Source organism: Xenopus laevis, chromosome 6S (assembly GCF_017654675.1).
Source record: "Xenopus laevis strain J_2021 chromosome 6S, Xenopus_laevis_v10.1, whole genome shotgun sequence".
Lineage (NCBI taxonomy): Eukaryota > Metazoa > Chordata > Amphibia > Anura > Pipidae > Xenopus > Xenopus laevis.
The window spans coordinates 106956735-106982335 of NC_054382.1; the positions used below are offsets into that span (position 1 = coordinate 106956735).

Here is a 25601-nt window from a genome sequence, read left to right on the forward strand (position 1 = left end):
CAACAAGAACATTTCATACAGTATAAAAAGGCCAAAGGAAACAATGTCAAAGAACTCCCAAAAATAAAACTGTAAGCAAGACATTTGTTAGTGTGTTACAGACACTTTAGTCATGGCCGTTCAGCCCATCCTTGTGAGCCTGCTCTTTGCAATAATCCAACACTCCCACCTTCCAAGATTCCTCATGCAACACTTGTTACTCATGTAGCTTTTAGACGGAAGAAACCACGGATATTCAGCAGTTATATAAAATAGAAGAATATACACACCAAACCATAGGCCAAGAATAATGAAGATTTAGGTACCGGTAGCTTTATCCTCCTCAAAAAAAGAGACCAACTGCTATATAAAGTCATGTATAGTTATCATTTCTCCAGTGGAAATCCTTCTATTAGTACCTTCCAAAACAAAAACATCATGCTTCTTCCCTGCATCAAACATGCAAATTACACAGAAATACTAATCAGTACAGGAGGCCCTTCCCTTTACAGCTTGTTCACATTATTTGCATTGTTATATTATTTTGCTATGGAAGAAGTCTTTATCACAGCAATAATGTTTAATTCATTCAGGATTGAAAAATGTATCAGTCTGAAAAATATAACATGGGTTCCATAAGTAGTTGTCCCATTTGTTTTAAATAACACAAATATATATATATATATATATATATATATATATATATATATATATATATACCGGTATATATATATATATATATATATATTTTACATTTCTTGAGTTAAGAAGGGTAGAGAAGGAAACTTAAAGGGGTTTAAAGGTTTTCGTGAGCAAAGGAGAAAGTAGTTAAAGGGGTTGTTCACCTTTAAGTTAACTTTTAGTATGATGTAGAGAGTGATATTAAGACAATTTGCAATTGGTTTTCATTTTTTATTATTTGTGGTTTTTGAGTTATTTAGCTTTTTATTCAGCGGCTCTCCAGTTTGCAGTTTCAGCCATCTAGCATTACCCTAGCAACCATGCATTGATTTGAATAAGACTGGAATATGAAAGCCAGAGACAGACACAACAAAAAGTAGAAAGGAACTTGGGTTTTCCTTTGGAGGAAGGATTGTGAGCCAGTAAGGGTAAAACCATTTAATTTTTGAAGTCTTTAATACATTTTCAACACAATTTATTTATAATGCTGCTGCTGAAAAGAGCTGAATATACAATTATTTTAACCAAACTCAAAACGCAGTCATTGTGACATCTTAAAAAGGCACAATTACTCCTAAGGGAACTGTAATGCCTCTGAGGCAGACTCTATTGATAGTAAAACATTATAATCTTGCTCCTAGTATAAAGGTGGCCATACATGGAGTGAGTCAGTGTCTTATTAGCCTGTGCATCCCTGCCTGACCGAAATATGACCAAAAATGGCTAGATATCAATTGGCAGGTTTGATTTTTGACAATGAATTGGGGGCCCGTGGCAACTTGGCCCCATACATGGCTAGCTTTTGAATATGTGGCCATACAGTTTTTAGGATGGCTATACATGGTCTGAAAAAAGAAATTCGCTAAACTATATCTGAAAAGCACTATGAAACCTTTTATTCTTCTGCATACATGAAAATAAAATATTGTTTTTCTGCATATACAATATAGTCACCCCCTCTGTAAAAGAAAAGTAACAGGAGCACCAGTTCCTACAAATCTTACGGTGTTATGAATTAGTTCTAATGTATTTTTGTCAGGTATAAACATTTTATTTATTTTGATGATCATGTGCCTTTAATAAAAGTAGTCCAACATGCAATCTGCCTGAAGGAGTCTAGAGATACATGTAATATTTATAACCAAGCCATCAGCGGCTTTGTACGGTACTGCTGATTAAAATCTCTCTTTTACACCATAAGTTCCCGTTCAGGATTGACCTTCTGCTTATCACCTCCCTTTTATCTCTCCCTGGCCAGATAAGAAAAAGAGAATCATGAATGCAAATGTGCAGCTGGATCTGTTGAAAATGGCTGAATGCTAAAAGATGAAAGCAAATATGGAAAGTTGGGTCACAGTCTGCTATGTATCCTTGCCAATTCCTTCTTTGCGTTATTGTGTTATGTTAACCACAATGTTTCAAGCAGCCACTCGTAAAGTCAAAACATACTTTCCATTCTGTTATATAAAGAGCCCAGGTTATTTCAAGCAGGTCAACAAACTCCATTCTGTTTTGCAGGAGCTCTACAACAGTACTTTCCCTTTATGCTTCATTCACATACCTATTTATTACTTTTCATATATTTGACCTAATTTACTAGTAAGACTATCTTGCTTTATCCCTTTATCAAAACACTAGGTTATAATGTTTAATATAAGCTATACAAAGTCTACATTACAGTTTTGTCTTTCCTATAATAGACATGTATGGAAAGTTTCTAATTATTGGAATTGCCTATTTAAGCCATACCCGTTGCTGAAACAGGTGTATAATTACACACAACCATGTCATCTCTAGCCACAAACACAGGACGTACAAAGCGTTCTATGAAGAGCCCAGTGACTTTCAACATGGCATAATCTAACAAGTCCATTTGCCAACTTAATGCTCTAATTAAACTTGTCCCAGTCAGCTTTAAATAAAGTAATCATATATTGTAAATATCTAAACAATAACAATTCAGCAACAAAGTGTCAATTGTCAAGTGCTAAACCATAAAAGGAGTTACAATTGCATGTTAAAACTGCATTGGAACATCAAATGGCAAATTCAAGTCTCGGCACAAAAACATTTATTTTGGAAATTAACAAAATAGTATTCTATAGGACAGTAGACTGGCAATTTGAATTCCTCTTGCAGTATTTAATGGACTTTACAACGGTCACTTGTTTTTCATGGCTGCCCATACCCTTAAAGCATAACATTATCCATTTATGAAACCTGGACTATGCTCCATATATTTCCCCACCCAAAATCTAAGAAAGTGACACCTGAAATGACTGGAAACGATCATTTATGACTGAAGATCTTGATCAGTGATGAGCGATGTCACCCTTCTCATATAATCTGAATGTTTAGAGTTCATGGGCCACTTTATCAGATCAAGATATACATATTTTTGGGATGTTCCAATGCACTGGAGCTGTCCATTTGTTGTAAACCAAGAGCACAATTATTCCCTTGTTGTGTACTGTTTAAGAAGTCTACAACAGGTGGTGTTGTGCACATGATGATGTTACTGGATAAAGTAGAAGGAGCTACATGAACAAGAATGTCATCCATCTTCTTAGCCTTACAAGAATAGATTTGCATTAGATTGTGGGGCTTTTTTTCTCCTCTTGTGGCAAGCTGTACATCAGTCACTATAGGCTGAAGGTACAGGGAGCTCTGGCTCCGCTGCTCTCAGCCTGTGTTTTTCTTTGCAGGCTGAGAGAAGCGGATTCACTCTTTGCCAAAGCTCTGTTAATCTGAACAGCTCCCGCTTGTATCAAGGCACGCACACCGGAGGTTGGGCTGAAACACAAAAACAGGCACAACCTCAGTTGCGTGTGTCTGCACGTAAATGGAAGCTTCACTTTTCAGTACAGATCAATGGAGCAGATCCCCTTCTTTCAGCCTGGGAAAAAAGAAACATCTTGCCTCAGACGGCAGCCCCCCGAAAAGGGGCAGCAAAAAGTCACCCCTGGTAACTTTAAGAGCCGAATTTTCGGTTATTAAACTGGAAATTCTGCTTTTCTACCACAGAGAGCTCAATTTCGCTCTGTGCGCTAGTAATGTGCCCCCCCGATGGCGATGTTAAGATAAGTACGACAGGCAGGGGCCATCTCAGGCAGTGTTACAGGCTGAAATGTACCTGGTCTCAGGGGCTGATTTATCAAGATGTGAGATTGGAGCTTGCCACAGATAAAAACTCACCCACTTTCTTTTAATTTCTATTGTAACCATTTGATCAATACACTTTTACAAATCACATAGAATGAATACAAAGTAGGCGAGTTTTTCTGTGGCAAGCTCCCATCTCACATTTTGATAAATCTGCCCCTTAGAGCAGTGATCCCTAAACTTTTTATTTTACCCATGAGACATAATCAATTGTAAAAAGATCTGGAAGCAGCACAAACATGAGAAGAGTAAACCTGGGGTTGACAAATAAGGGATGTGATTGGCTATTTAGTAGCCCCTATGTGGACTGGCAGTCTACAGGAGGCTTTGTTTGGCAGAACACCTGGTTTTATTAAAAAAAAATGTGTCGCCAAGCCTGGAATACAAATATAAGCACCTGATTTAAGTTGGGGATCACTGTCTTAAGAGTGAGTGTGGCTCACGTGATTGTGCAAACCACTTAAATAACCCTTACAGGACACCAGGTAATCATATGGAAATGGGGTCAACACTCCTGTATGGGGTGTTGTATGACAAATTCAATGTATTTAAGGATTCTTTACTGTTTTGTTTCTCAAGTTGAGAATCCATGATTTATAAAACAAACTGCAAATGTATTATTAACATTATTTACTAAATATGGCACAATTTTTCAGTCTCTTACGCATTTCATGTTCTACATGTGATTTTATGTGTGTTTCTTACTGCTAAGCCTACAAACTATAAATAACTGTAAGGCCCTGTTGTACATAGATATCATTTCTATGGTATCCCTAAGCTATATTTACACATTTCTCATTTGATAAAAATATATGGAGATATTCCCCACCATTGTACTGCTGACCACAATCTATGTATTCAGTTCTGTATTTTGCATGAAAGATTCCTAGTTGCTCCACAGCAGTATTGTTTTCTTCTGATTGCAAGCTGTGTGCATGTGTTTCCCTATTGATAGCGCTATTTGATGCTCTGATTTCTAATCTGTTGTAATCTCTGCGAGTCGGTTTCCACGTTGATTTGAACTAGACTGAAGTCTCTTTTTTCCCTTTCGACTGTGTGCCTTGTGAGTATTTGCCTTTTGATAACACAAAGTGCTTTTCATTCTGTTTGCAAGGTTTCAATTTTTTTTCAAGGTGTTTTATCTATTTACAATACATGTGTATTAGCTTTGATACTCAATACAAAGTGTATCAAGGGTGTTTAATAAGAAAATATTTTCATTTTATCATTTGATTGGGTTCCCTAACTTAGTTTCCATTTCCCCAGCAAAGCTGTGTTGATCATTGTTTGCTATTAGTTACACAATTTAGTTTTAATTTACAGTTACTTAACATTTTTCCTCAAAAATAGAAATATGGAGGGTACCATAAATACAGCAAATAATATAGTTCTCTTAAATGTTTCTCCAATAGTTTATCAATGATGGAGCACTTGCACTGATACTTCCAATTCATTTATAATATACAACTTAGCTGCTCCACAACTTGTGCATGAGAACATTCATACAGTATATGTTGGTACAATGACTGGTGATTATAGTATTGAATGTTGTAGAGTACAGGTATGGGACCTATTATCCAGAATGCTCGGGACCTGGGGGTTTCTGAATAACGGATCTTTCCATAATTTGGATCTTTATACCTAAAGTCTACTAGAAAATCCTATAAACATTAAATAAACCCAATAGGCTAGTTTTGCTTCCAATTTATATCTTAGTTTGGATTAAGTAACATTTTGCACTATATGGATAAAATGGAGTCTATGTGAGACGGCCATTCCGTAATTCACAGCTTTCTCGATAACAGGTTTCCAGATAATGGATCCCATACCTGTAGTAGCAAAACAATGATATTGCCATATAATATGGGAAATTTTACAAGGCCTGGCAGCTGCTGATCTACAAGAACAGCATCATCATAAGGTAATTGCTTAGAAACATTATAAGCTTTATACTGTATATAAAATGAAGGGAATTTTTCTAAATCAGTCTGTTTGTGAATCTGAGGACTGAAGCGAACTCCTACCGCCACCAAAACCATATTAGACTGTCTGAAAACCACATTACACTGACTGAAAAAGCTTGGCTACAATGTTCCTAACTAGGGCTGCACCATGATGTGGTTAAATTATAGCCCCAGGAATGTTATTGTTCCACAAGCTGTCCCTAGGAATGAATTCTTCAGTATTAAATTATGGTTTTGTTTTCATGTTAGCAGATTAACCGAGTGATAAATCAATATAATTAAAAAAGTGGTCTGAGCAGAGTGAAAAAAATCCAGTCTAGTTAAGAAACAGTTCTTGTAACGGCCATCTCCGCTTATTAATAGCTATTAGAGCAAAATCTTTGTGAGTGTTTAAAATCCAAGATTTGCTTAAAGTGACAAAAATATCAGCAGGGGTCCAGGAAATCACAAGAGAAAAACAAGACTTTCTGGCCCTAATGTCTACACAACAGAAGGGCTCATTTTTTTAAATGAATCATTGTGTGCCAGCTAAAGACCGTGCACAACAACTTGATCTCTGATTCATTAAAGGGAACAAAACTAGAGAACATGCATGTGAATTGCAGCACAAGTTGTTTACCAGCATTTACATGTGCGAATGGCGTTTCTTCAGCTGTGCAAGGTAATTTAGGTGTGTGTAGCCCAATAGATCAAGACTGGTCTTAAATCCACCACTTTCAGTGGAAAATTTGCTGTAAAGTGAAAATCTTTCCAAATGTAAGATTATTTTTACCAATAAAAAGTTATTAAGCTTCTAGTTCTTTAAAGATGCCTTTAAAAAAAGATGCAAGAGCAGTGAGAATGTTGCTGACCAAAACTTTTAGCCATCTTGAGATCTTACCCAAGAAGATTACTGTGTAATTCTGGCCAGTGTCGGACTGGAACACCAGGGGCCCACCAAAAAACCTTAGACCAGGGGCCCACTCTCTGTACTATATTCTACCTCTCCTCACTCAACCTCCAGTCTCCTAGTCTCTTTTGTTTACATACCATAATCTATTATTCCATCTATTTAGGCTCTTTGTTCTCAGAGAATGGCCATGAAATAGGCCATCATTTGAGCAGCATGAGGGCCCACTGACACCTGGGCCCACCGGGAGTTTTCCTGGTATCCCGGTGGGCCAGTCCGACACTGATTCTGGCTACAGGTATGGGACCTGTTTTTCATAATGGTTGGGACCTGGGGTTTTCCGTAATTTGGATCTCTATACCTTAACTCTACTAGACTTTTAGGGGAACATTTACTAAAGGGCGAATTGTGGTTTTTTTTATGCAAATTCACCAATTTACTAAAAGGCGAGTAAGACAATTCGCTAGTGAAAAAGCTCAGAGCAAGAGAACTTTCGTGCCATTTCACCAGGTGAATGCTCAGGTGAACGATTGTTAAAGGGGACCTGTCACCCAAACAATATATTCAAAATTCTATTTTATCACATTAGTCAAGCAAAATGAACTTTAATTATACTATATAAATTATTTGTATCTTATTTCCTTGAGTCTGGGGATTCATACTTATAGCAAGCAGGCAGGAGCCATTTTGTGGACACTGTTATTAAGGCAAGTCTTGCATCATCTCAGAATCTTGTTTGTGCACCAGAATGGGGGACCCAATGTCCATCCCATGCCCTGGTTACACAATTAAATGGTGAAGAGCGAGGGGGAATGTGGGGAGAGCAGTGACATCTAGGAAGTGCTTAATGGAAAGTGAAAGTAATTGTCTGCCCCGCCTCTGCCTAAGGCATAGAGGAGGGGCCGACAATATTTGATCGACGGCTGAGATTTTTAAATGAGCTTACAACAGCTATGAATGCTTTAATAAAAAATAAAAATTGGATTTCATGTTTCATTTGAAAATGAATTTTACTATACAGCTTTGTGTGTCTGGGTGACAGGTCCCCTTTAATCCACAATTTTATCAAAGTAAATTTTCCAACACGTCACCGTTTTTGACAAAGTCTACTTCACCTGGTTCTACCTGGCAAAATTGATAAGATAAAGCTACATTCTCAACATTATTATGTCATTGACATCATATCCTATATTCAAAAATGTCATAAAAAAAGAAAAAAACCCCGGCATTTTTTCATATTTTAATGTGGGATTATGTTTAAAAGTTGTAACTGTTAAATATGTTATTTCCATTTTTTTTACCATTTGAAGGTTATGTCATATTTGTTTAAGGGTGGGCTCATGTCTAGCATAATAGAGGATCTCTTTTGTCTTTATTTTGCTTCCTTGGACATTTGTAATAATAAGTGGCCACTTCCAGCAATTTCACTAACATCTCTAATAAATACACACATACGACCTGTATGTACCCCCCACATTAAAAGTGACATAAGCATATGTTAAAAGTTTCACTAGGTAGAAAGTAACATTAGAGGAAATGCACTAAGAAACTTTAGTGCTGATTAATTTTTGCAAGAGATAATACACCAGCGTTCATTTGCCAAGACAAATTTTCACGTTTTGATGAACACACATGGTCATAGTGAAATAATGTCCGACTTAGTTGTGCGAAGTATGGCAAAAATTGCCGAAGCGGAAATTTGGACCTAAGTAAATTTGGCCCTTAGAGCCTACAAGGCACTGTTTTATTATTACAGAGAAAAAGCAAATCATTTAAAAAAAAAAAAGATTATTTGGATAAAATGGAGTCTATGGGAGACAGTATTTCCATAATTCAGTGCTTTTTTGATGACAAAATTGTGTTTAAAGCTTTCAGCTCCAGCTAGAGTCCTGCAGTGGGTCGGGTACCCGCGGGTTAAGCAAAAAAAAAAAAAAAAAAAAAAACGGGCACCCTGTGGAATGATTTTCAGGTGTGGTTATTGCCGCGGGTCGCGTTGCGGGTCTCATCTAAATTTCTTATCTTATGTAATATTGTCTATATTTCACTCCTTTTAAAGTTTTACAACACTTGTTTATGTCCCCGCCCACTTTTGATGGCGTCACTTCCGGTTTGCAGCACCATCACTTCCTGTTTGATGGTGGTCAGCGGGTTGCGGTTAAGGCAGTTGCGGGTTGGGTAGTGGGTAAATATGCGGCTGCGGGTCGGATCTTAGAAATTGGTTCCGCGCAGGACTCTAGCTCCAGCTGCAGGAATAAGCATGGAGCCAAGTTTACACATGCCAAGTGGGACTCTTATTTGATTCTGATTTGCACTTTAACTAGCTCCCTGAAGATCTGGAGAATACATTTAATCTAGCAATATTGCTTTATGCATGCAACCCTTATGCTGCTGAACTACAGTTCTTTATAAGCCTTAAAGGAATTGTTTAGTGTAAAAATAAAAACTGGCTATGGGACCTGTTGGATCAGGTACAAGGTACTATTTTATTATTACAGAGAGAAAGGAAATCATTTTGATTATTTGATTATAATGGAGTCTATGGGAGACGGCCTTTCTGTCATTTGAAGCTTTCTGGATAACGGGTTTCCGGATAATGGACCCCATACCTGTATGTGCAAAATAAAAAATGTTTCTTACATAGTAAATTAGCCAAACTTAATCTATATAGACTGGAGTGACTGGATGTCTAATATAATAACCAGAGCACTACTTCTTGCTTACATCTGAAAGATGATAGCCACCCACACTGCTGTTTACGCAGTGATTTTGTCTGGAGACTATAGAAAGAGGAAATCAATAGATAGGACATGACACTGGGAAACTAAAGTAAAGCTTGAGATATCCTTTGTGAATGTCAATTACCTCTGTCAGTGAGAGTAGGAACACACAGAGACCGGGAGAAGAGAAAACCCTAGCAACGGATTCCACTTTAGATGTGTACACACTTAGATTTGTAACATCTGCTTTTCAAGGCAAGGACTAGTCCCACCGAGAGATAACAAACATAGTAAGTGGTACTTTCCAAGGGATTATCAGCTGTGTGAGCATCATACAAAGAATGTAAATATTTTAATTTCTTATTTCAATGACCAGCACTTTGGACTTTTTCTTTTATTTAATTACATTGAGGTTCAAGTTCCTTTTCTGCCTGCTTTATTTGCTAGTTTGTATTCACTGTGACAGGTAAATGAGGGAACGAGAGCTAATGCCATTGGCATGCTATTATAAAATACACAAGATCTGGGAATATCCTGTAAATGATGTCCTTACAAATGGTGTTAATGATGTCATTGGTTATAATTGATACTCCCACGGCCTGTTTAGAAGCACTAGGCAATATCCTTATATTTTACAATATCTGCATTTAATTGCTGTGAGAGTGAACCCAGGGTGCCAGACTCTCTGGCCTTTAGGGTCAGGACACAGGCTCAGATTCGGGGAGGTTAGTCGCCCGGCAACAAATCTCCTCTTCTTGAGGGCGACCAATATCCCCGAACTGCCTCCTTCTGGCTAGAATGTAAAATGTTGGCGGGATGGCACTCGGATCGCTTTGTTTTTCAAAGTTGCACGTAGTTTCCTCATGAGGCACCTTCAGGCGACTTCGGAAAATAAAGCGCTCCAAGTGCCATCCTGCCGGTGATTTACATTCTAGCCGTCGGGAGGCAGTTCTGGGAGACTAGTCGCCCTGAAGAAGAGGAGATTGGTCGACGGGCGACTAATCTCCCCTGAATCTGAGCGCGTGCTCTGACTCTTAGAAGACCCAGTCCAACACTATGTCATGCTATTTTTTTTACCACCATTGTAATCATGCTTAAAACACCAACAGTCTAATTAATCCTTGTGATACATGAAAACACACAAGGCAGATTGTTGGTCTCCCTTTGGGTCACCCCATGCAAAGCAAATCTAAGTATCACATTAAAAAGACCTACATGCTAGAAATCAACTTTCTCTGTCAATAAAGGAGAAAATGTTAAGGGGTAATATATAACACAATGACTGTGTCAAGGAAACATATGTTTGATTAGCATCCTTCTGAATCCTTCTGAAACTGGTGTGTCGAGTTCTCAGCAGTGGGCAACGCTTTTATTGTAAACGTGCATAATATTGAAACAGTCACAGTTAGTTAATTGGTATTAAATCTCAAGTGCCAAGGATCTGCTGCTCAGAGCCTCATCTAAAGTGTTAGCCAGCAAAATACATTTCGTATACAGTTCTGTCTTGCATAAGAAAGGGCATAAACTCAAGAGATGAAAATATAATTTTGCCCCTTTAAAGGTCCCTGGCCTCAGCTGGAGTATGCAGTGCAGTTTTGGGCTCCAGTCCTTAAGAGGGATATAAATGAGCTGGAGAGAGTGCAGAGACATGCAATTAAACTGGTTAGAGGGATTGAAGACTTAAAGGGATACTGTCATGGGGAAAGTTGTTTTTCAAAACATATCAGTTAATAGTGCTGCACTATTTCTCTGAAATCCATTTCTCAATAGAGCAAACGGATGTATTTATATTTAATTTTGAAATCTGACATGGGGCTAGACATATTGTCTGTTTCCCAGCTGCCCCCAGTCATGTGACTTGTGCTCTGATAAACTTCAGTCACTTTTTACTGCAAGTTGAAGTGATTTTACCCCCCCCCCGAGCATCTTAACAACAGAACAATAGGAAGGTAACCAGATAGCAGCTCCCTAACGCAAGATAACAGTTGCCTGGTAGATCTGACAACAGCACTCAATAGTAAAATCCATGTCCCATTGTGAGACATTCAGTTACATTGAGTAGGAGAAACAACAACCTGCTAGAAAGCAGTTCCATCCTAAAGTGCTGGCTCTTTCTGAAAGCACATGAACAGGCAAAAGGACCTGAGATGGCACCTACACACCAATATTACAACTAAAAAATAACTTGCTGGTTCAAGAACGAAATGTTACAATGCAGAGTGAATTATATGCAGTGTAAACAGTGTAATTTAGAAACAAAAACGACATCATAAAAACCATGACAGAATCCCTTTAAATTATGAGGGAAGACTGTCAAGGTTGGAGTTGTTTGCTCTGGAAAAAAAAGACGCTTGAGAGGGGACATGATTACACTTTACAAGTATATTAGAGGATGGCAATCATGTGCTTTGTTTTCTGAAGCCGCCCGAAGTTTCCCCGTGAGGCAACTTCGGAAAATGAAACACACTGATTGGCATCCCTTCAGCGATTTACATTCTAGCCGACGGGAGGCAGTTCAGGGAGATTAGTTGCCCCCAAAGAAGAGGAGATTTGTCGCTGGGCGACTAATCTCCCCGAATCTGAGCGTGTCTCTGCCCTAAAAGGTATATTTAGCAACCTTTTCAGCAGTATGTTCATTTAGGTCCCTTCCACACAACAACTGAAAAATTAAAGTATATAGTGAGAAAAAATCAAACCAAAAAAATTTTGTGCCTATTGGTGACTTACCTACAGTTCCCCTCCCACACCAGGGTGATTCTCGTCTTGCGTATAAAAGAAGAGGCTCCAGTATTGATCTGCTATTTGGCCACTTCCAGATTTACATGTCCACATCTCACCAACTGATGTAATAAAAGGGTTTTATGGGGGTTTCAATTAAGAGTTTATGTGTCTCTTCCCCAGTTTTATTGATTGCAGTTTAATGATGAATTTAGATGATTTTTGATACAGTTCTTCAAATAACAGAAAAAAAACCAATAATGGCAGTGGCAGACGGGGAGTCGCCCACTACTATTTATGAGCAACTGTAGGCAAAAATGCCTCTCCATTTGATGTAATTGAAATTAGGGATGCACCGAATCCACTATTTTGGATTCGGCCGAAACCCCAAATCCTTTGCGAAAGATTCGGCCAAATACCTTACCGAATCCTAATGTGCATATGCAATTTAGGTGCAAACTTCCTTGTTTTGTGACAAAAAGTCACACAATTTCCCTCCCTGCCCCTAATTTGCATATATATATTTGCATATGCAAATTAGGATTCGGTTTGGCCGAATCCTGCTGAAAAAGCCCGAATCCTGGCCGAATCCCGAACCGAATCCTGGATTCGGTGCATCCCTAATTGAAATCGCTGGTGTTATGACCAACATATCGCTAAGTCGCCTCTGGAGGAAACTGTTGCAACAAATCCCACTTGCCCAACATTCCCCATATGGTTTGATCTACTTGTATTCCAACACATATATCCATTCTAGCCGAATGGTGGTTTCCCATAAATAACTTACTCAGGTTTACATACCAAATGCTGAAGAAATTTATTTAATTCTTCTTTCTGCAGGGTAAAGACTGAAGAGGAATGTAATTGGAACTCCCTTATACAAAGCCATTTCCCACAGAGATTCAGTTCACAAGCCTGAGCTGCTGCTCGGTGACTTCTCACAAACTCATTTTGCTCTAAAAAGTGCCTGGAACACTTGACTATTTGGTAACGCTCTTCATGCACCAGTGACACAAGGGCAAGTGCAACATAAGTTTATTGCAGGGTGATTTCTCCTGGTAGAAGTAACTCTTTAGTATATGTTTTAATCGATTTCATACAAAATGACTTATTTCCTAGTGCAGTTACATGTATGGGATCCATTATCGGGAAACCTATTATCCAAAAAGATCCAAATTGCAGAAAAGTCATCTCCCATAGATATTACAAAGGGAAACCGGCACAATGGGTCTCTTGCAAGCGGAATTAATCCTGCATGTTTATTGGTCCAAGATCCTACATCAGAAATAGTAGAAAGTGAGAGAAGAAAAAAAGGAAAGATGCGCTACAATTTGATGCGGTGTACCAAAGTACCTCCAAAAAAGCTTTAATGTGCGGAGAACAAAAAAATCAAACGTTTCAGGAGCTGCCTGCCCCCTTCGTCAGTGATAGTGTACACAAGTGCCATTCCCCCACAATGGCGTTAAAATACCCGATATTCGCTTCCTCTCACAGCGTGTCCATGGCGTCTGACATCACACAAGACGTGCACGTATCATCACCAATCTTTTTTTGAAGTACCGAACCACGGATAAGCCGAAGTCCCGAAGCGGTAAAAAGACCTGAAGTAGCGAAAACAGCCGAAATTGAAGTCCTGAATCGGCGAAAAGACCCAAAGTCATGAAAGGAGGCGGAGTTGAAGTACTGAAGCCACGAGTTCAATTCTACTGAACACCAATGTGTGTTTTTTATTTTTTTTTAATCCCCTGGCCACCAATGTATCATTTTAATACTCTATAGGCCCCTGCCACCAATGTTTTTTTTTTTTTAAAAAAAAAAAATTCTCTGGGCCCCAAAATTTTTTTTAACTTGTAAGGGGGGCCCTGGTGCCAATGTTTTTTTAAAAAAATATTCTCTGGGGCCCCAATTTTTTTTACTTGTAAGTAAAACAAGGGGCCCTGGCACCAATTTTTTTTAAAAACTTTTTATGGGGGGCCCTGACACTACATTTTTTTTAACTTATAAGGGAGACCAGACCATCAATAACTTTTTATAATTTGTGTGTGTGGGTTACTTTTTTAGCGCTGATGTCTGTGTGGTCTTTTAACTGTGGTGTGGAGTCGGGCTTGGGGCCCCAAAAATTGTTGTACAGGGCCCCGTGATTTCTAATGTGACCCTGAGTATGTCTAACGAAGGGTCTTGAAACATGTAGGGTTAATCCCGCTTGCAAGAGACCCGTTTGTGCGGGTTTCCCTTTGTAATTGCTGTTCATTGGAGGGTGCCAATCCCTCTGGAGACACTGAGCACCAGGGGAGAACACATATTTAAAGGCCAGAGTGTGCTGGTGAGAAATCCTGTTACCATAGACTCCATTTAACTGTCTGTTATGTGAAAATAACTGGACAAGTATATATTGGCAATAACCAATGGAAAAAATGCAAGGTGCAATATGAATGGCTTTGTCTAGTACTAGCGGAAGTTTTCAAAACATATCATATATTATTGAGCTCAGCAGCACTTTGCTGTATTTCTCTTTACATAAAAAAATCTTCAGTGAGTATTGACTATCATAATATTTGTTTAATGCTAAATAAGAAATATTCTTTTTAATTACATTACCCATACATCCACTATTCTGTTCATGTCTTTGTAGAATGCCTCATGTTTTTAATTAGAGTTTATATTTTCTTTCAGTGTTCGATTCTTTGTGAAGTATGGGATAGTGATATCTTTTGCCGCATTCTGCAGTGAAAAAACCATAGACTCTAATGTAACACAGAAAGTTAGGTTGAAAAAATACAGACTTCATCAACCTTTTAACTTTATTTTAACCTGCCTAACTGCCAGTTGATCCAGAGGAGGGAGAAAACCCATCAGAAGCCTCTCCAATTTGCCTCAGAGGGGGAAAAAATTCCTTCCTGACTCCAAAATGACAATGGGACCAGTCCCTGGATCAACTTGTACTATGAGCTATCTCCCATAATCCTGTATTCCCTTACTTGCTAAAAAGCCATCCAACCCCTTCTTAAAGCTATCTGATGTATCTAATGTATTTTATATCTAATAAAAAATAATGTTGCCCATTTGAAAAGACACGTGAAAAAACTTTCATTGCCTTCAAAGCATTTGGTGACTTTTCTGCCATTTTGCAGATTTCCACCAAATCAAAACAGGTCATATTCGCCCATCAATAATTATGATATAGATGTAGCCTGCAGGTAATAACTGTATGTATATGTTTCCAGTAGGTATTAATGAAAAGGTATGCTGGGTCCCCAATCAAGCAAGCATAATATAAACATATAGATTTCGGCTAAAATCAATCACACAGAGAAGGAAATGTTGAATTTTATAACTGTTCCAAATAGAAAAAGAAATTGTGCAGTAGGAACTGAAACAGCAATATTTTCTACAACAACCAATCATCTTTCTCTTGCCCAATAGAAAAAGAAAAGGTTGAATTTTGGAGGAGCAATGAATAAAGCATGTAAGGCTATTAAAAGGCAAGTGCTCTGAAAAGGCAAGTAACACACACAAATGATAAAGCTGCCATCAGTGCAAATGCAATGTATTAGAAAATGTATTCTCACTCTACGTCCATACCCAAAACAAATATGCTATGCTACTTATTAATGTAGACTTTCAGCTTCTGCATAAACAAACAGAACAGAATCCAGAAGAACGAAACATGTTAAAACGTTATGGATGACTACTCAGCACCTGCAACATCTGACATGTAAAGCATGCATAAATGGGGTTGAAAGATGCCTACCTAAGCACTGATAGCTTTACATCTTCAATATATACTCGGCCGTCTTCAGGAGCCAGAACGTTGAAATAAAAAAACATTTGTTTTCACCTACAAAGTCCTTAGAGTGCGGTTTTGTGAGCTATTCATACATTTGTTTTTTAACCTGCACCCCGGCAGTTGTCTGCCAAAAGCACAATGTATGTGCAATCTGGGGGCAAAATGAAGGGGTTTTTAAGTATTTCTTGCTGTGTTTCCCTTGTATAGAATGCATTGTACATATATTTTAAAGTAAAAGTTTTTATAAAACAACTGTGACAGCTTGGGTGCAGGCACATGGCTGATTTTGGAAGAAAGAAAAGCGTGAGTTAGCATTTTTGGGCCAAAATTACGCCCCCATGTACCTGCATCCAGGCTGAAACAATTGTTCCGGGTGCAGACGCCAACACAGGGGTTGATTCTCAGCATGCATATTTCAGCAAGCCAATTTATGATCAGTCTGGCATTATAAAAACACCTTCCACCAGTTGGATGTCGGTTAAAACTTGATTTTATTGTTCCATCTAAATCAATCAGCGTGATGTGTGCGCACTAAATCATGGGCACAAGAAAAGGTGTCACGGCACAAATATCAATGGTGCAGGTACGCCATAATTGAATTCCCTATCAAAACGGTCACACTGTGAGGAAGTGCCACAATGATACAAAATGGTAAATAAATAGAATAACACTATATTTTAATAGATGGATAAATAAAAAACAAAAAAACAACTCACTTGAAGTCAAATTAAACATTAATTCATTTGTGAACATCTCGCTCAACAAGCACAAATTCTAAACATAACAACTAATGTCAAAGACATTATATAGTAACAGTAATAGAATATTGCCGATTAACCTCTCCTTGGTTGCGCCTATGATTAAGTCTTTCCTTGGTTGTGTCTATTAGGAGAAGGAAACCCAGACGGCGCAAAAACCCTCCCCCCCTCCCCTGAGTTGCTTCCCCTCCCTCCTCCCCCCCCTGGCCTACCTGTCCCGCTGGGCAAATGCCCCTAACTTACTTGCCCTTCTGCACCGGTCCAGTCTACAGAGTTCACTGACGCCATCTTCTTCCAAGCGATCTTCTTCCTGCTTTGACCGGCTCATGCGCAGTAGGAGCATTTCGCCGGTACGGATCTACTGCGCATGCGCCAAAAGTTACGAAGTGAAATCGTAAAACTTTGTGACTTTTGGCGCATGCGCAGTAGATCCGTACCGGCGAAATGCTCCTACTGCGCATGCGCCAAAACGCCGGTCAAAGTAGGAAGAAGATCGCGTGGAAGAAGATGGCGTCGGTGAACTCCGTAAACTGGACCTGCGTAAGTAACAAGTTAGGGGCATTTGCCCAGCGAGACAGGTAGGCCAGGGGGGAGGAGAAGCAACACAGGGGAGGGGGGGGAGGGTTTTTGCGCCGACTGGGTTTCCTTCTCCTTTAAGTGCACACGAGCACGAAACACATCAGGTCGATTGTTTCAGATGGATCAAAAAAATCAACTTTCAACCGACATTCAACTGGTGTGATAAAGTTGCTTTGACGAAGTAAAGGGTTCTGAGCTTTTCCCACCCAGATCCCCTATCGACAACGGCGAGCCTTCTTTGGACTCTGTGATTGATTACTCAGTGTGCCTACATTCAAATGCAAAGGTCTCGGGTTTTTTACACTCAGGTAAAAATAATAACCATGTTAAGCAGACTTTAAATTCATTATTATTTTTCAAGATTATGTATTTTTAAACCTTCGATATTTTGTGGCATGTTTTGTGTATACCAGTCTGGCATTAGCCTAATTGTTTGATGGATACAAAACAACAAAGAAGATTTATCTGCAATTTTTTTTGCATGTACTTTAATTTGCTGCTTATTTTGCCGTAATAAAAATGTATAAAGATCTAAATAGACCCGATTAAGGTACTATTTTTGTGACATACCAAATGTTAATCTCGCTACTATTTTTGGTACTGAAAGGTCTCTAATCTGCCATATTATTTCCTTGTAGAAGTCAGTTGGCTGGAAGAGCAGCAGTTATTTTATACAGCATTAGCAAAGTGATTACTCATAGTTTACCCATGACTCACTTTTTACATTTTTAGTGCTGAATACTGAGGCTTGATCCAACCAACAACCCATACCCATTATCTGTAAATTCTGAATACTTATCTCCCCATAATGATGGTTCATACTATACCTTTTAAAGTGATACAGACTCTAAAAACCTACTCTTCAATGTTTAATGTACATTAAAAATTTACTTACGGTATATTATAAGTCATGTTTTTCACTACTTGGAAGTGTTATTTGAAGTTCCTCAAATTGAATGTTTTGTCAACCTGACTGTCCCTTCTTTAGCTAGTTTCTAACACTAATGCAGCACAAATATGGCAGCCCTCCTCATGGAGAAAAACGTGGATTGCATAGGTAGTGTAAAAAAAGCATTGGTCAAATACTTTTATGGAAAAATTCAGAAGCTCATCCAAAGAAAATGGTTATGATGTGAAAAAAAAGTTTTTAATTACTGGTATCTCTTTAAACATGGCTGGAGAAAGTTGCTCGTACCTGTAAGCCTTGAATTCCTGCCAAATATTCAAGTTGTTTGGACGGCTGAACCGTGGAACTGTGGCACATGAGGTTTTTTCCTGTGAATCCTATAGCTTCAGCAGTCGGGGAGGTTCCATTAGTCAGAAGCTCTCGAGCAATTGCAGCTGTGCAGCTCTGAGATACAGACGTACTGAAAAAGGAACTTGAGGCCTGATGCATTTCTTTTGATGACAAATAACTGACAGCAGACGTGGGGACAGTTTTATTGCGGCTCGCTTCCATCTCTTGATACACATCAGGAGAAAGATGGAGAATTCCCTTAGGGGCTGTAAAAGTAAGAAATGGTTCTCATATATATATATATATATATATCTTTAGCTGATGTACAAATGTTACAAAAAACACACTGACATTTACAGGTTTAAAAGTTACAGTAAAAGCATATTTATTATAAAGTCACTTAAATATAAGATGGCCTGTTTTTATTTCATGGGATAACATCTTAGTGAAACTGATTAAAGAAGCAAAGACCAATCTGTTTGTGACAAAAGAATGTGTGAGTGCTGCCCTGGAGTACTCTCTTAGGGGCCGATTCACTAACTTCGAGTGAAGGATTCAAAGTAACAAAAACTTCGAATTTCGAGTAGTTTTTTGTGCTCCTCGACTATCGAATTGGCGTAAATTCGCCTGAGTAGAATGATTCGAGCGCAAAAACGCTGCGACTATTCGCCCATTCGATAGTCGAAGTACTGTCTCTTTTAAAAATACTTTGACTGCCTACTTCGCCACCTAAAACCTACCGAATTGCTTTAAAAGCCTATGGGAAAGTCCCATAGGCTTGTTTTCCAAGTTTTTGATCGAATAAAAAGGCATTCGAATTTTCGAATGAAAATCCTTCGAGCGAATATTCGATCGAGCGCCTATTCGCCTGGCGAATATTAGCCAATTCGACTATTCGTCAATTCGACTATTTGCCAGCGCGTAAATTAGCCCGAATTGCCTATTCGATTCTATTACCCAGTCGAATTTCGAGGGATTTAACCCCTCGAAATTCGACCCTTGATGAATTTGCCCCTTAGTGTAGTCATTAGCAGTAATTATCAGTTTAAACCAGGGGTCAGCAACCTTCATTATCAAAAGAGCCATTTTGCAGCCTCATCCACTAAAGAAAAATAGTCTGGAGCCGCAAAACATATATGAACTTTTAAAAGTTTTAACCTTTTTTTAATTTTAAATGCTACAACAACAGAATACAACAAACAAAAGTGCAGTGTGCATGTGTAGGCCTACAAAATAAATTAAACACTGAATAGCCCTATTAAATGCTAGCGTTCTCATCTGTTTAAAGGCGAGGGCCATAAACGCCATTAAAATATGCGTCACATCTATGTCTATAGCCCTCGCACCTGCTGCAGCTGGACTCTGGAGGCTTCTCTCTTGTCTTGAGTGTGTGACCGCAGTAAGGACCATGATGAATCAACATGCTGCAGCTCGGTCTTGCCTGTCACTCCTGGGATGTCTATACAGCCCTTGCACCTGCTGGCAGCTTCCTGAGTGTGCGACAGTGGTAAGCTATAACCATTAGCTTACCGTGGTCGCACACTCAAGAAGCCAACAGCAGGTGCGAGCGCTGTATAGACGACGTGACAGGCAAAGTAGCAAGACCGAGCCGCAGCAAGCAGGATAAAGAGCCGCATGAGGCTCTGGAGCCGCGGGTTGCCTACCCCTGGTTTAAACAATCTAACAACAAATTCTAATTTCAGGTGATGACTGGGATAAACCAATAAGTCAAGACGCAAGGCTGAGGCCATCTATTCTACCATGCAAGTAATGTAACTGTGCAAAGAACAGCTGTTGCATCTGTTCAGGAAGATCAAGGACACATGGTATTATTCTGCAAGTTCTGATGTCCAGCTTGTCAAATAGGTGACAAATATGTTGGAATCAACCACATTCACAGCATCTAGTAAATCAAGTGATTTTTATTCCAAAATCCCTTAGCATTATTTACCTATTGCTCAGTGTTGCTGCACCAACACTTTATATGCAAAAATATGCATATATATACTGTATATATGTATGTGTATATATATATATATATATATATATATATATATATGTATGTATGTATGTATGTATGTATGTATGTATGTATGTATGTATGTATATATATATATATATATATATATATATATATTAATATAATAATAATTGCCCTCACATCACAAACTCGAGTGTTCGAGATTCATTAACTGCCAAAACTGAAACCTAAAAATTCACATCTAAAAGCTGGTGAGCTCATGTAGAAGTAAATGGGAGTAGCATCAGCAACATACAAGTTATTTTTCAATTTCAAGTTTTCAAGACTGATTCAAGATTTGGCAGCCATTGAAAATATTTAGCATTCACGTTGTTTGTTCACGGTTTTGCACGATCGCGTTTCAAGGTTTTTAATGTATATGCACACGTAAGTTTGGTGGATTTTTCATTTTTTTTTAAAAAAATTTAAAAATTCTATTCTTTAAAACATTGGGGGGAATGTAATTAAAGTCGCAAAGAGAAAAACTATTTGCACCAATAAGAATAAAAATTCACATCTTGCAATGTAATATAGTTCCTTAAACTGTTATTGCATTGCAAATTTTAATTGCGAACTCTTAAGAAGTGCTTGAAGGTGTCGTAATCTTTTGGAGCAAACATAACGACTTTTTTCAGTAAGAAGTTTTTTTACATTGACTGCGCATTGGCGCAAACTATAAAATTTGCAAACGGTCTTCCACTGTCGGAAGTGGTCGCTAAACAGTTTCAGGGTTTGCAAAAGCTATATTAAATTCACGCAAAGCAAAATATTTTCGCGTAAAGGCATAACTTTTCACATTGCGAATAGTTTTTCCGTAACCGACTTTTAATACATTCCCCCGTATGCCTCTTAAGCGGTAAGAGAATATAGGAGACTGTGTCTGAAGACATTAGTTTAATTCACCAGAAATGTGGTAGGCAACACCCCTGACACATACAACCAATGTGTTAACTGTCATAGGAGCTGAGCACCTGGAGAAAAACTGGCCTAAAGTAGAAGTTAAAATAATACGCTTTGGCCTCAATGGCTGGTGTCAGGCCCGGACTGGCAATCTGTGGGTTCTGGCAAATGCCAGAGGGGCTGCTATAAGGTGCCATAGAAAGTCAGTAGTGATGGGAGAATAAATTTGCAAAACTGCAGTGAAAATTTGCCAGCATCCAAAAATTTTGGATACGCATCGGAGGTTGCTTGCGTCAACATTATTGGGACGATCATTGACTTTAACTCAGCTGTCAAAATTGGCACAACTGTCAAAATTTGCGTTTCTTGAATTGTTTAGCATTTTTCAAACTTCGCAGGAATTTTTCGGCGAAACGGGACAAATTCGACCCATTAATAAAAGTCAGTACTTAGTGGGTTGGTGGGGGCTGTTTGGGCCTCTGTGTAGCTGAAATGCCAGGGCCTATTTTAATTCTCAGTCCAGCCCTGGCTGGTGTCACAGGAATAACAATCACAAGATTTGCTCAGATCAATGATCAATATCCACTATAACGCTCTTTCTTACTGCTGATTGTCACTGTTTGGCTGTGCGGATACACGCAAGCTTTCCATGTCAAAGATTCATTAAAAACTGAAAGCAGGTTTATGTAAATCACTTAAAAACAGACAGATTTATATTTGTAGCGTAAAGCATTCTGAAATATGGCTCTGAGCTATTAGGCTGTATCTGTGCTATAAAACCAGCGGTTCTGGATGCATAGTTGGAAAAAGGGACATAAAGGAGTGATTTGCATGTCTCCGCCTATAATGCCTTATGAGGGAGTTAAAACTTTTAATTTCTGGTATTAAGGCAGTGCTATGTATATGGCACGAGGCAAGTAAATACCCTCTGTTTAAGACCTGCATGTTTTGCAGGTGAAGGGCTTTTTGGCTCCTTTTAGCCCATCTCACCCTAACCAGGTTAGGTTTTCAGATTTATATTTGGACATGGTGCACTGCTTGTTATCAGTGCCCCCATCCCTGACAGTTTCATAGGTAGGGACATCATTTGTAAACTAGGGTGCACCATATACTGCATTCCGGATTGAGTGTGTGTGTTTCTGTCCCACCTCAGTAAGTGTCTGAGATGACTAATACCCCACATACAGCTAATCTTTTGTCACTCAAAGAAATGTCTAAGGAGGAACCTTCTGTACCTCCTGAATTACAATGTGTCCTAGGTGATGTATGGGCTTTATCACCGACGGATATCTAGTTGATGTCATCCATCCAACTGTGTCCAAACAAGTAGACCCACGGCCCCCCCTGCCCAAAATCCCATAGCACCCACTGTCCAGGGTGCAAGTAGAGGGGATTCGCCCCGTCATTCAAGGGTTACTTGACAGGGGAGTGTTAATTCACAAGATCGGCCCATCTTGCCAATTAAAAAGCCCGGCAAGAATGAGTGGCGTTTTGTTCAGGATCTCACAGCAGTTAAAGTTGTTATTGCATCCCATCCGGTAGTGCCTTATCTGACTACCAAAGCAGGTTGCAAAACAGAAGGTGATGTCTCTTTTTTGCGCTTAGGCGATTGCCCTGTCGCACCCCGTGCTCTGTTAACATATTTGGTGGAAGAAATTAAATCAAGACAGCATTCAAAAAAATGATCTCAACTCTACAAAGTGTTTCATAAATGATAAGCAAGCAGCAGATGTGCGTCTCTTTGATGTAACAATAACCAAAACGAACATTTTTGAATCAACCAGCATTTGTCCGTATTTTATATGACCTGCCCAGGCATAAAAATAATGTCAGGTCACAGATTTGGATACAATTCAGACTGATTAAAGGAATCGGCCTTCTTCTGCTACAGCCTTGTGTTACAATTGTAAAAAAATGCAAAAATGAAAAACATATTTTGCTTTGAACTTTTTTTATTAGGTTGTTTTGATACAGTAAATATTTGTTTTTACAAGTAATCATTTATTAGCTTTCCTCAGTTCTCAATAGAGCTGTACAACCGGGTAGTAATAAAAATAACAGATATAAACTCTTTGGCTTAGGTCAGTCTGGCTCATTCCCCCTTAGGGATCCAGACGCCTCCTTTCTTTACGTGACAGTGCTGATGATCATCATATTTACACCATTTGTTTCCTGGACTTCTGGCAGAAAACAAATTATGTTTCGGAAAAATTGCGATGGTTATTATGGCAGATGCAAACTATTATTTTGAAGCACTAATAGCTTGCTCGGGCCATAGCCAGGAACATAACTGTGTCTCCTGTAGTCTGCTCATAGCAAATTTAACATAGGGTACAAGCTGACATGAAATAGACTACAATTCTGAAACTGTAGCTTGACTGTGCTTTAAACCCCAAGTGGGTGAGCTTCAGCTTCAAGGGTATTCCATGTAAATGGAAATTTAAATGGGTAAAGTTTTTTGCCAGTTGAAAAAGTTAGAGTAGAACTTTTGATATGAAGCATAACAAAAGTGGTGTAAAGATGATACCTAACATTGTATTCCAGAAAGTACAGAGAAGGGCAACTAAGCTGGTAAAAGTTATGAAGAAAGACTGGCCAAATTGGGGATGTTCACGCTGGAGAAGAGGCGCTTAAGGGGGTGATATGATAACTATGTATAAATATATAAGGGGATCATATAATAATCTTTCTAATGCTTTATTTACCAGTAGGTCTTTCCAGTTGACACAAGGTCACCCATTCCCATTAGAAGAAAAGAGGTTCTGCCTAAATATTCGGAAGGATTTTTTTTTTACAGTGAGAGCTGCGAAGATGTGGAATTCTCTCCCTGAATCCAGAGCCGGGCCAGACCGGCCAGGCGCCCTAGGCAGCCAGGATGACCGCGGTGCTGGCTGAGCGTGCATCTGCACAAATTGACGCAGGTGCGCATATGCAAGTTGATACTGGTGCGCATGCGTGCGTTGACGCCGGCACGCAAGCGCATAAGCGCCACTCGGTGTGTGCACATGCAGAGAACACTAGAAGACGGGGGAGAGGGGGCCGGACTAGGGGTAAGCGACAGAGCAGATAAGTGCCTGGTGAACTAGGCACATGCCTACTCTGCCTACACCTAGTTCCGGCCCTGCCCTAATCAGTTGTACAGGCTGATACATTAGATAGCTTTAATAAGGGGTTGGATGGCTTTTTAGCAAGTGAGGGAAAACAGGGTTATGGAAGATAGCTCATAGTACACGTTGATCCAGTGACTGGTCTGATTGCCATTTTGGAGTCAGGACGGAATTTTTTCCCCCTCTGAGGCAAATTGGAGAGGCTTCAGATGGGTTTTTTTTGCCTTCCTCTGGATCAACTGGCAGTTAGGCGGGTTAAAAAAGTTCAAAGTAGGGATGCACCGAATCCAGGATCCGGTTCGGGATTCGGCCTTTTTCAGCAGGATTCGATTCGGCCCAATCCTTGTGCCTGGCCAAACCGAATCCTAATTTCCACATGTAAATTAGAGGTGGGTAGGGAACTCATGTGACTTTTCTTCACAAAAGAAGAATTTTTTCGCATATGCAAATTAGGATTTGGTTCGGTATTCGGGCGAATCTTTCACCAAGGATTCGGTGCATCCCTAGTTAAAAGGTTGAACTTGATGGACAGGTGTCTTTTTCAACCTAACTTACTATGTATTTTACACCACTTTTGTTATGCTTCATATCTAAAGTTCTACCCTGAAACTTTAATAGCAATCTTGGCCTTCTTTGCTAGAATTCCTTCTTCAGTCTCCTAAACTAAAAATATTTTCTTGTGAAACTATAGCCAATAAGGTACCATTAACACCAAGATGCAAAGTACCCTAAAGGTGGCCATACACAGGCAGATTTAAGGGGCAAATTTACTTGCTCGAGTGAAGGGATAGAATTAAAAAAACTTCGAATTTCAATGGTTTTTTTTGGCTTTGAATTGGCTACTTCGACCACAACTAAAAATCATTTGAATATTCGACCATTCGATAGTCGAAGTACTGTCTCTTTGAAAAAAACTTCGACCCCCTACTTCGCCAACTTAAACCTACTGAGGTGCAATGTTAGCCTATGGGGAAGGTCCCCATAGGCTTTCTAACAATTTTAGGGTTGAAATTGAACGATTTTTCGGAGTCGAAGGATCTACATTCAGCAGCCGAATATCGAGGGTTAATTAACCTTCGACATTTTTTTTTAATTGGCTTGCA

The 25601-nt window shown here is 39.1% G+C and overlaps 1 protein-coding gene across 4 annotated transcripts in view; it reads right to left on the minus strand.

Annotated features, from left to right (window-relative positions):
• The window catches only part of stau2.S (staufen double-stranded RNA binding protein 2 S homeolog), a 125072-nt gene that overhangs the window by 40035 nt on the left and 59436 nt on the right, over positions 1-25601 (minus strand). For all 4 annotated transcript variants that reach the window (XM_041567084.1, XM_018268598.2, XM_041567083.1 and 1 more), the window contains 1 exon segment: positions 18430-18737. In XM_041567084.1, coding sequence (XP_041423018.1) covers positions 18430-18737 — 308 coding nt within the window.